Raw genomic sequence first — 12689 nt, 5'->3', positions numbered from 1 at the left:
ATACTTATCTAAGCAGTTTGTTCATTTTTCTTTTTTTTAAAGTATTTGTCTGGGAGGCTTGATGATGTTAAAAATGTCTGAGCATGCATACCATTACTTTCCTCTCTTAAAGAGGTACACTGAAAGTAAAAGGATTGGCTTGCAGAATGGGGAAGTTGCTCCCTGTGTTATTGGAAATGAGCCACCATTTGAATTTGCTAGCTCATACTGCAGTATTCAGATTACTTGATGTCTTGTGATCAGTATCTACAATCTAATTCAAAGCTGAAATTTTTAAGAGCATTTGCTCTGAGATTTTCTCTGAACAGAACTCTTGTTTCAGATTTTAAACATGATGAAAGGACGTCTTGCTGTACTATATAGTTGTTTTTCAGTATTGTTGCCTGCTCAGAGGAAATAACAAGGTATCTTGTTTGTAAACAATTGAGTATTGCAGAATAAATAGCTTCTTAGCAAACAAGTACAACTTCTGTAATTAGATTGATCTTCCACTTCATTTAATGAGTACTGAAAGCTCATTTTATTTGGTGCTTACATTGTCATTTGAAACCTTTTAAAATTGAGTTGATATATGCATTAATAGTTATGCACATCATAATTATGGTAGGTCTGCTCATGTTTTAGAAAACAATAAGCTGAAGGAATTTGATCCCTGTTTTCTGTAGAACCATTTATTTTAGAGGACCAAACTTTTTTCGACTCAGCTACATTGAAGTTTTTCTGAACTTTGATGAAATGTTTTCATGTCTGGTTTGTTTTTTTTTGGGGGGGGGGAGTTTATTGGGTTTTTTAATTGTTTCTCTTACAGAATAAACTTTTTTTTTGCACAGGAACATGTACTGAACTGTACTGTCTCTTTACAGCCTAGATAAAATTCTCACAAATTATGAGGATAGGAAAAGATTTTAGATACACTGAGAGCTGTGTCTACATGTATGTACTGCATATCTCCAGGCTGCCTTTTTTACCTTCAAAGTTTAGATAGCAAGCTGCTCTTTTTCTCTAATTCTTCATACTGCTGTTTATTTTAAAGGCTCAAAGTGATTAGTACTCTTGGTGTTTTTCATTTAATGCCACTATTTCACTCATATTTTCATAGCAACTGGAAGCACTACTCTTTCCCAAAGCTTCAATGTGTTTGTATTTCCCAATACTGAAAGACAGCAACACCTCAAACGTCCAGACTTTTTGCTATCATTTTCGGAAGTCTTGGAAGTAAATAGGAGCTAGCCAGTATGGATATAAACATGCTTCTCAGATTGTATGGCTTCTAACACTTACATGCTTAAGAGAATAATTGGAAAAAAAATTGAGATTGTTTTTGTTAAGTATTTAGTGGCTTGTTTTGGTCACTGGAGTTGAAGGGAAATTAATTTTTTATTTGTTTTGCTGCTGAGCATTATTTTTGTCAGCAACTATCTTGTCAGTCTTGAACTTGATGAGTAAGGGAAACATAATTTAAAGGGAATAAATAGAGACCAAATTTTGAGATTGGGCAGTTTGCGTGTTATTTTCCAGTTACAGAACATTTACATTTTAAGCATGAGTATAAAGATAGCTGAATAGGAAGTTCAGAATTCTGTCCTTATGTCATTAAAATTTTAAAACTTAATGAAATAGAAACAAATAATTTACTGTGTTCTGCATCATCTGTCGCTGCATAGTATTCCATTAGCCTAGGAATTATAACTCGTCTGCCAGAAATGCTTTCTAGGCCCTGGGTCTGTTTGGTAAAATCCAGAAAGTTGTTAACATATGGCATTTTAATAAAGGAACTAAAATTTTGGTAGAGAATTCAGAGAACAGTCCAAACTTTAATAGGAAAGACCATCCAGTAAGATAGCACAGTTAAATACAGGAAAAAAGGAATGTATCAGGCTACAGATGGAGATTTCCAATACCATTTAGAATAGTATAGATAGTCATATAGTAAATATTAGAAATTCCATTCCTATAAACAAAGTTGTTTTCCTGGAAAAGCTATGGGAGAGCCTGCTTAGCTGTCCTGACTCAAGTCCCCCAGCAGACTCTGGTGAAACCTACAAAGTGAGTTCTATTTGCAGATTTTAGCTCACTTCTGTTTTGAGAGCTGTCATGAAAGGCACTTTTGTTCATGTAAGCTGCAGAGTTTTACTGTAGTGGCTGTGCTCTGTTTCCACTCCTCACAGAATATTTCCAGCGTGGCAGTTCTGGTCAACTGTTCTAAAATTCATTTCCAAGTGAAGGTTTGATAAGGTCCTTTAGGGTGTGATTGCAAGGTATTGTAAGGCAATGAAAATCAAAACTGCTGCATTTATACTGCCTTGTCTTCTGGCTTATCTGGTTACAAGCTCACTGGCTAGGGGCAAGTCCCAAAGGGAGGAAAAAAATATTGCCTAAAAAAAGTTAACTTTTGGAATCAGTGCTTCATTAAGGAAAAAGATAGGAGTAAGGAGGAGCTAAATAGCTGTAATGTAACCTACTTAAGTTAGTATGAAGCTATACCCCTTAAATTATTCTCTAAATTAAGTCAAAGGGGTTCCCAAGCTAAACACAGGCGCTGCTTGTGTATTCAAAAATGCCAGACAGTAACACCTAATTCTAAATATTACCGGCTGATCTCTTGACTGGAATGAAGAAACAGAAAGCTGTCTGAGATTACGTCTGCAAATTCAGGTGGAGAGAGATGTGAAACTTGTTTTGAGATTCTGTTGGAACCTGCTTCTGAGCTGCTACTTTTTAGAGTCCAGCTGTGTAGAGAATCTGATTGTTGCAGTTGATCACTGATAAACTTTGAGTACGCTTTGACTATGGAAGTGATTATGAAGAACTAGCCCAGAACTGGTGCCCTATGCAGCCTGAATATGAAAGTACTGCCAGCAGATCTCTAATGGCTGCAGTTGCATAAGCAGTGGGGAAAAAGTGCTGCCCTCCTTAGAGAAATTTGGCGTAATTATACTGTCAGTTTTTATGTTATAAACTGTATTTTAGAGTTTGGTAAAACGAGTGTTAAAAAGTTGATGTTCTTAGTGGCAATAGTACATTATCATCACTTTCCACCTTTCATAACTTTTCATATTGTAATGACTTAAAAGAACAAAAGGTTAAGGTTTTCTATCTGGTTTTGCAGATCACCAGGAGAACCTCACTCTGAGAACATTGAAACTAGCCGAATGTAAGTAAATGATTGGATGAGTTTGGTGTATCTTGTTTAAAAATCTTTTAAACTTGTGTAACAGCTACTCTTGCATCTGCTTATTAAAAAGAAGACAAAAGCTGAGTAGAACTATGGAATTACCTTAGAAAGTTTCAAGTTAAAATTTTGCTATGGAAAAATAATTTCAAGCCTCTATAGAAACTGTGATGATTTTTTTGTTTTTTTTGAGGGTGAATGAGTTGAAGGGAAAGTTTAGAGGTTTAACTTAATGTGAACCAGTAGATGGTAGCATAATACAGTGTCAGAAATCTGAAGGCCTATATTCAGACTTGACAGTAAGGGTGTAATTTCTACCTGCTGTTCACTAACATCTTGCATGGGTTTGAAGACACTTCAGTGCTAAGGCAGAATACCTGCTGATACCTGTTGAGGCATGGATTGTTGAACTAAATTAAAAAAAAAGTCTAACTTAAGTTGATGAATTTATATACTAGTTAATTCTAGAAACAACAAATTGACTCTCTTTCACTAATCAGTGAATCTTGCATAGCATCTTGCTCATAGTTCTGAGTCTTGTTCTTCTCTGCCTTCAGCCTAGAAGCAAAGATCATCTAGAAGCAAGATTGTGATGGGCTGAAATGTTCAATTTAAAATTCAAAAGGATTGCACAGGAATGAGAGGACCATTAAAAAAAAAAAAAGTTATTTGACACTTTATTCTTCTGTGAGTTAGCAAACAAAGATTCTTTTCTAGCTCTTCAAACAGTCCTGTCATAGAACTCAAATAGGGAAACCACAAACTCTGCTTTTCTGGCTTACAGCACAAGTTTCAAAATAATAGAGGGAGTGTAGTGCAATGGTTAGTGTACGGTCTTAAGCTTCAAAGGATCTTGGTTCATTTCTCTTCTGCCACAAACTTCTTCTCTGACCTAAATTGTCTCCTCCACGCCTTCCCCCCAAGTGGTCTAGTATTTTACGCACCGTGGGCTGGATGCCAGTTTCTGGATGTTTTGTAGGCTAGGGACATAGTGTGAATTGCTCAAGGACTTCTCTACTGTAACTGTCCAACTTGGGGAGAAGCAAAACTGTGGTTGAGCCCCCACACACATTGGACTGCATAGCTAACTTTTAAGAGTGATGAGAAGGAAGCAAGAATGCTTTTCTGGTGTGTTTTTAGCAATTCACTGCAGTGTCACCTTTTCTTGCACTAGGAGTAGCATTTCTCCTGGGATGACAAATTTCTTTTCCCTCTCTCGTGCCATCTGCTACAGAAATGCTGTCTGGCTGCTTCCTGAGGAGTACAGGTTACAGGGATCCAGACCTGAGAGATGACTGGCTGTCACTACATGGACATGAGTTAGAGGTTGCAGGGCTAAAGCCCTGCCATAGTCTCTTATTTCTGCTACAGTAGTGGCCTGTGCTGCATTGTGTTTTATTGTTCCTGCAGCAAGTTAAGTTGTGTTCTTTTGTTTCCCTGGCCTAGCCAAAGGGGGAAATCAGGCTGCAGACTGGCTGTTGTCCACTCTGGATATTGTCAGTCAGACTACTGTTTCTTATGCATCGTAAGGAAAGATGTATCAGGAACAGTCATCTAGAGTGGTGTGAAACAAAGACCTGTAAGGACTGATGATAAATCAGAAGGAAAAGGCAGTAAAACTCTTTGTCCTTCTAGAAGTTTGACAATTCTTTTGTGTGTGTCATTTATCCTCCTTGAAACTGAACCTGAAAAAATAATCTACACTAGTAAGCTTTTCTGTGTGATAGCTGAGTACTTTTTTTTTTCTTTTTTTTAATGCAGAACAATAATCAGAGTTGTTCTGACTTAATAGATTTCAGGTACCTGTCTATAATAGATGTAAGCCAGTCAAGCTGTAGGAATTCATATATTTGAGTAGTAACTATACAGTATACTTGTGAAACTAAAATGTTTAAAATTCTAGCACAATTTTTTGTGTACAGCACCTATTACAGAGAATGTTTGCAATCCTGCTACATAGTTGCTCTTGCTACATAAGGCGGAATGGCAGGCTGGGTGTGTAGCTAAAATAGTTACTATATTATTTACATGCCTAAGTCATTAGCAAAGTGGAGGGACTCAGGCAAGTGTATTGTTATTTGCACAATGAATGGTTAAGTTGTTTTTGTTCTGGTTGGCTGAGATAATTGCATTATTTATTTCTGTGGTCTGTATTGCAAAGCTTTATAGCAAGAGTGTGCTCACATATGTTTCACATGTGTGAATGAAAATAAATTAAAAAGTAAATACTCTTAGATTCTTACACAGCAAAATCTTCCATGAGTAAGTCTTGCTTATCCCAAGCTTTTCAAATTCTGGCTCTACATGTGGTGAACATTGGGGTGCTAGCTCAGATTCAGGAGTCTTTTTACCTTAGCGTTCATTCAAGTCTTTGAATTTTTAAGGTCGGTATCTTCTATCTGCTCCTGTCAAACTTCTCCATTGATTTTCAGATTTGATTAGTATAATTTTCTTAAAACCGCTTTAACACTAAATTACATCATTTAATTGTTTACCAGTAGCTTCTTATAGTTCATGTGTTTTCACTCTCCATTGTATGTAGTCATATATCAAGATGAAGTTTTGGATGTGTTGATATGGCTTTCTGTGCATTCATCTTTCCTCTCTCTGCTTTTTAGGGTGGGATGCTTTGCAATTTTGAAACTTCTCTCTGCTTTTTTAATAGGGCTGTAGCAAGGTAATTTTTCTGAGAGACAAGTTTATGAGATAGATGCTAACTGTTTTCTTCATTCCCTCTCTCTAGCAGTCTTGCTGCATTGCTCCATATAGCCAGGACAGATCTGTTTTCAGGTTCACCCTTCCTGAGGAAGTGCCATGCCTGACTTTGTCAGCACATGTGTTCCTGGAGGCACAGTGGATCTAGGATACATGGTGGGGAGGGAGGTTCCTTGGGTGAAACCAGTATGGTTCAAGGGGGTTCACAATCTGCACCCCAGCTATCAGGGTCCACCACAGTAGAAAGCATGAGGTTTGGAAAATGTGAGTTCCATGCATGTACACATTTGCATTTAGTGCACATTTGCTGTGGTGCCAGTGGCTGAGGTGGGAAAAAGGTGTTACAGAAATGCTGGAACAGCAGGCTTGGCTCCAGCTCCGGGTGGAGTGTTTGGCAGTTTGATGTGCAGGGCTCTTCAAAAGGGTCCCTGTGGGCAGTGCTATTACTGGAAGCTTGTCTTCTCTAGCACTGCTGCTCTTACTCTAACTAAACAGAAGCAGGAAACCAACATGCAAGGTTTGAAACTGAAACTCACAAAGCAGTATTTAACTTCAGAAAGATGTCCATCCACAATCCACACTTTTTTAAACAGTTTTTGATCTGCCGGTCATCTTGTTTCCGAAGTATAGTATCACTGTTGCAGATGTGTAAGTCTATTTATGCCTTGATCTGTTAACACATATACTGAAAGTTGTTTTGCTATAAGTACGAAAAAAAAAATGTTTCCTGTTTTATTTTTCCTATCCAAAAGGCAAACATAAATTTTCTTCTAGTTTCTGTGGATATTAATACTTTTACTGGTTTGTTGGTTTTTGGTTGGGTTGTTTTTTGGTTTTTTTTTGACTTAAGAAAATAGCTTCTGAACATTTTGGCACTTCCAAATTCCTAATAGCCATTGTAAAACAGGCCATTGTAAATTTCCACTTACTGAAATTAGCTTTTTTGGAGCAATCATAGAATCGTCAAGGCTTGAAAAGACTTCAAGATCACCAAGTCCAACCCTTGACCAATCAACAGCTTATCAACTAGACCATAGCACCAAGTGCCATGTTCAGTCGTTTCCAGGGACGGTGACTCCACTACGTCCGTAAGCAGCCTGTTCCAAAGCTTGACAACTCTTTCAGCAAAGAAATTTTTCAGTTGTCCAACCTGAACCTCTCCTGGTGCAGCTTGTCCTTTTCTCCTGTCACTGATTGCCTGGGAGAAGAGGCCAGCCCCCACTTGGCTACAGCTTGCTTTCTGATGGTTGTAGAGAGTGATACAGTCACCCCTGAGCCTGCTTTTCAGAGCTCCTCTGGGCTAAACGACCCCAGATCTCTCAGCCGCTCCTCGCATGACTTGCTCCCTTTTCCAGTTCTGTTGCCCTTCTCTGGACACACTCCAGCACCTCAATGTCTTTTTTGTATTGAGGGGCCCAGACCTGGATACAGCACTTGGGATGTGACCTCACCAGTGCCAAGTACAGGGGGGTGATCACTGCCTGTTCCTGCTGACCACACTACTGGTACATACTGTGCTACAGGCCAGGATGCCACCTCGGCACACTGCTGCTTCATGTTCAGCTGCTGTTGACCAGCACCCCCGAGTTCCTTTTCTGCTGGACCACTTTCCAGCCACCCTGCCCTCAGCCTGTAGTGCTGTGTGAGGTCATTGTGACTGAAGTGCGGGACACTTCACCTGATTGAACCTCATGCCATTGACCGTGGCCTTGGCCTAGTTGATCCAACTTGTCCAGATCTCTCCACAGAGCCTTCCTGCCCTCCAGTAGATTAACACTCCCATCCAATGTGAGATTTCTCTGTAAAACTAATATAAAAGCTGTTGTGTCCCAAGCAGAAACCATTCAGAAGTATGTAATGTCGTGCTGGTATTTCCAGACAAGTACGAAACATTCATGCGTATTTCTGAAACTTAAGTAAACTTAAACAGCAAAATGTAATATATTTATGCAGATATTTTAAACTTCCTTTACATAGTATTGCTCTGTATCTAGTTTAAAATATCTGAGAAATGCAAATTAGATCCTGTTTCATAGGAACTTTTGAACAAGTACAGTCAATCTCTTATTTCATATAGATTTTAAACATTCAAAAGTTCTACCCGATAGGCAGCCCGGTTCACCTTTGCCAAAGAATCTACAAACACAGTGGATCAGAGGTATATGTTTCTAGCGATACTCCACAGTTTTGGCAGCATTTAAATTACAAATGCAAAGTACTTATTATCTGATTTTTTACTAGTTAAAAAAAAAAAAACAAAACCAAATGAAAAGCCTAAAGGCATTCTTTTTTCTTTAAGTACTATAAAAGTAAGTCAGTGAATACTCCATTTTGAACAAAATTAGTAATGTGCTTACGAAATTGTTGGACATTGGGGAATGAAGTTGATGTCTATTTTAGGTGCCTCTCCTCCTCAGTGTGTATTGCTTGAGGAGGTTATAGCCAGCCCACTGTGTGGGAAGTTACCCTTAAGGCATAAGGAGATGCCTGCGATATGTCTGTGAAACGTTCACAAGTGCAGCTGCACCAGTGCAGTTTCATACTTGGGTGTGTAAGAATAATATGAGTATTTGAAAATATATATGCAAGTCAGTCACTGCAGCTTTAGCTACAGTAGTAACTGTGTGCTAATGTACAGTGAACTAGTCCTTGAGTTTATAAGGGAAGAGTTAGATAACTTTATAGGAACTTAAAGGGAGCTGTGGTCATCATGGGTGTAAGCATGAGCTAAGAATAGAGAGTGGTTTAATGTTACCTCACTTGATCAACCAGTTTTAATCCCTCAGGTCAAGAATTTAAGTTTTCTGCACGCTAAATGAGCAAGGGAATCTAGCAAGTGATCAGGTTTTCATTTCTGGAGAACACAGAGGGTATGATGTGGGGTTTTTTGCTGAATAATGCGGAACTAGGAAATGTGGGCTGTTAGCAATGAAAAAAGTGATAATAATTCCTGAAGTACCCCAGTGGGAATGTGGTGTGGAATATCTTAATGTTCTGTAAAATCACACATTGACTTATTGGAACTGCATTTTCTGTGTAAGCACTTTCAACAATGGACCTCAGTAAAGGTAGCTCTTACGGAAAGCTCGGTAAATTCCCTTTCACCTTCTTAGGTCTGTATCCTCCCTTTGTCTCCACCATTTTTTATGTTCTTAAATAATTTGCCTGAACTCATGTCCGAAGTCTGTGGGATAGCTGCCAGGGGAGAGGTAGAGGGGTCCGGCTGGGTCACTAAAGTTTGTAGCGCATATGGGACTCATCTGGGAACACTTGAAGAGGTGGCTGATGTCATCGCAAGGTGTTTCTCAACGATTTTTGAATCATCTTGGAAATTTGGAGATGTCCCAGTAAATTGGAAGCTGGCAAACATTGGCCTAATATTTAAGAAGGGCAGGACAGATGACCCTGGAAACCACAGGCTTGTCAGTCTCACTTCTGTGCCTCATAAAATTATTGAGAAGATTTTTCAGGGAGTTACTGAAAAATACCTGAAAGACAAAGCAGTCATCAATCACAGCCAACAAGGCTTCATGAGGGGGAAGTCATGCTCATCAGACTTAGTTTTCTTTTTTTATTGACAAGGCAACCCACCTAGCTGATCAAGGGAAGCCAGTTGATGTAATCTTTTTGGATTTCAGTAAAGCTTTCAATACTGTCTCTCACAGGATCCTTCTGGACAAACTATCTAGCACACAGCTGGATAAACACATAATGTTGTGGGCAAGCAGTTGGCTCATGGGTCAAGCATGGAGGGTAACAGTGAATGGGGTGACATCAGACTGGTGACCTGTCACTAGTGGGGTTCCACAGGGCTCCATCTTGGGCCCTGTGCTCTCCAGCATCTTCGTAAATAACTTGGACACAGGACTCAAAGGGATACTCAGTAAGTTTAGCAGTGATACTAAACTGGGAGGAACTGTGGGTTCCCTCGAGGGCAGAGAGGCCCTGCAGAGAGACCTCAACAAATTAGAGGACTGGGCAATCACCAACCATATGGAGTTTAACAAGGGAAAGTGTCAGATTATGCATCTGGGATGGGACAACCCTGGATGTCTGTACAGACTGGGGAATGAGATGCTGGAAAGCAGTGCCATGGAAAGGGACCTGGGGGTCCCAGTCAATGGCAAGTTGAATCTGAGTCAGCAATGCCCTGGCAGCCAGGAGGGCCAACCATGTCCTGGCATTGCCAGCCAGTCGAGGGACGGGATTGTCCTGCTCTGCTCTCCATTCATGCAGTCTCACCTTGAATATTAAGCGAAGTTTTGGGCACCACAGTATAAGAAAGGTACAAAGCTGTTAGAGAGCATCCAAAGGAAGACTATGAAGATGGTGAAGGGCCTTGAGGGGAAGCCGTATGAGGAGTGGCTGAGGTCACTTGGTCTGTTCAGCCTGGAGAAGAGGAGACTGAGGGGAGACCTCATTGCAGTCTACAACTTCCTCTTCTCTGTGGGGGTCAGTGACAGAAGTCAAGGGAACAGAATGAAACCATGTCAGGGGACGTTTAGGTTGCATATTAGGAAAAGGCTGTTTACCAAGAGGGTGGTTGGGCACTGGAAAAAGCTCCAGGGAAGCCTTCCCTGGAACTACCAGGGAAGCGGTCACGTCACCAAGAAGCATTTGGAGAACACTCAGGCACATGATGCCATTCTTACGGTTGTCCTGTGCAATGCTAGGAGTTGGACTTTGATAATTCCTGTGGGTCCCTTCCAACTTTAGATATTCTATGAAATTCTAATACTGCTGTATTCTAGTACTGTTGTACACCATATTGTTTGCTTCTGTACTTGATTTTAAAAATAAATAAATAAAAAACTAACCTTCATTCAGAGCTTCTGTCTCTAATGGAGTTTCACAGAATTTGAACCAGTGAGTCTGCAGCCACGAGTCAAAATGAAAGTGTTTGTACAAGCAGTATTATTGTAGGCATGGCAAAGTTTAGAAGTAATTGGTAGCTTAATACTAGAAACGAAAAAATATTGACTGCCTCAGAAGTTAACTATTAAAGAAAATTTAAGCTTATCATTATTTCCTGATATGACCTGACATATCTCAGATATGACCTAATTAAAGTGGAGCGTTGTTTAAAATGTTAAAATGTGGTGTTAATATATCAGTGTTTATACATTTAGACAACTTTATTCAGACTAGATACGTGAGCTGAAAAGTATGCATGTTGGTAAGTTGTGCCCATAGCTCAGATGTAAAAATTCAGCTTTTTCATGTGATAGACTTACCTGCTTACAAACAGCAATATTTCATACTCGAAGTCTGAAGGTCTGGAATGATCGAAAGGCAGGAATGATCAAAGCATGAAATCTTGATATTCACAGATGTCTGTGAAATTATGTGCTGTGAAATTATGTGCATATCTAAATTGTATTAAAACACTGTTGTTTTTAAGCCTCTATGCTAATTGCTGAAGTATGAAAGACAGGATTAAAAACCACTTACTTTTAGAGATACAGGAAGAGAGGCAGGTTTTCCTAAGTATACATATAGAAATTTGAGAGACTAGAACTCTTTCATTTGATTAGAATATAGCTATTCCCTGTTCATACAGTAGTGACTCTGATGGTATTGTTCATGCTGCTTTTTTTTTTTTTTTATGGTCCTTTACCTCCATCTTGAGGTGCCAAGGAAACATTTCTCCTCAATTTTTTTTTTTTTGTCTTGGAATGCACTGGAGCATTTAGAAGGTAGACATCGAGGTCACAGTTTTCTTTCTAAGACATATTTTCTATTCTAGGATAATGAGATCTTGAAGGGTGAACAGAAAGGAGCAAAGGTGTTATTGCTGAGTAATACACACTTCAGTAGTCACATTCAGAACATCTTCCCTTCTAAAGCAGCTGTATTGAAACTGATACTTAGCCAGCCAGTATTAACAGCTAGGTGCAGCAAGTGCTGAGGAGTACCAGTGGGTCTGGCACTTCAGTTCTGAAGTACTTGTTCTATGCAGAATCTGTGCATGCATCAACATCAGGAAAGGCAACTTTAAGTTAATATCACAATTTCTGATGAAAATCTTGCTTCCTGTGTTCTAATCTTTATAGTACTCTATCACCAGTGTTACATAAAAGGCCTGCATGTTACACCTATTCAGTATGTTTTAATTGTTTCATACTTGATAGTTTTCATTAATAACTTAAATGAAGTCAAGGTTTGGGGGTTTCTTTCCAAAATGTGGTCAATTATGGTGCTCTTGGTACTGCATGCAGCCGCTTCTGTCCTGATTACCTGCACCTTTCCAGTGATTTCTTTACTATTTGCAAATTTCTTTGTGTGTATGTATAGTACTGAGCACATAGACTTGTACAGCAATACAACTGTGATTTTTCAGAATGCTTACTTGCCACCTGTAATGGCAGAAGAAAGGGAAGGATTTAGCAAATAGCTTTTTTTTTAGAGAATTAACTTGAGCTGAGGAGAAATATATTTAGCCTTTAGTTCATCTGTAATTGTGGTTTTGCCATCAGTTTAATTAATCAAGGAATATTTTTCATATGGATTTAAATAGACTAAATATATGATAATCATCTAGAATCTTGTTAAAATGGTTTAGATTTTTAAAGGCTTTATATCTTATTAGTGTACTGTTGATAGTATTGCTAAATAAATGTGTGAATTGTTTGTATTTCATGCCTCTGCCCTCTGTCAGTGGCAACCATGCCTCAATACTATATATTAGATTCAAGAACTGTATGAGATCCAGTTCTGTTTCACTTGCAGCCTTATTTTGCATCCAAATTGCTTTTTCAGTGATAGTTGAGATTGTTCAGAACTGTACAAGATTGTCTTCACT

General features: G+C 39.0%; 1 protein-coding gene across 3 annotated transcripts in view; it reads left to right on the top strand.

Moving 5' to 3' along the window:
* Positions 1 to 12689, top strand: part of UBE3A (ubiquitin protein ligase E3A) — a 53930-nt gene that overhangs the window by 18884 nt on the left and 22357 nt on the right. For all 3 annotated transcript variants that reach the window (XM_027899131.1, XM_027899130.1, XM_027899132.1), the window contains one exon: positions 3110 to 3154. In XM_027899131.1, the coding sequence (XP_027754932.1) occupies positions 3110 to 3154 (45 nt within the window). The remainder of the gene's footprint in view (positions 1 to 3109; positions 3155 to 12689) is intronic.

This window comes from Empidonax traillii, unplaced genomic scaffold, assembly GCF_003031625.1.
Source record: "Empidonax traillii isolate 1590-97213 ecotype Southwest subspecies unplaced genomic scaffold, ASM303162v1 scaffold645:size365152, whole genome shotgun sequence".
Lineage (NCBI taxonomy): Eukaryota > Metazoa > Chordata > Aves > Passeriformes > Tyrannidae > Empidonax > Empidonax traillii.
Note: the sequence above shows the minus strand (reverse complement) of the source record. Positions and strands in the feature narration are given on the sequence as shown.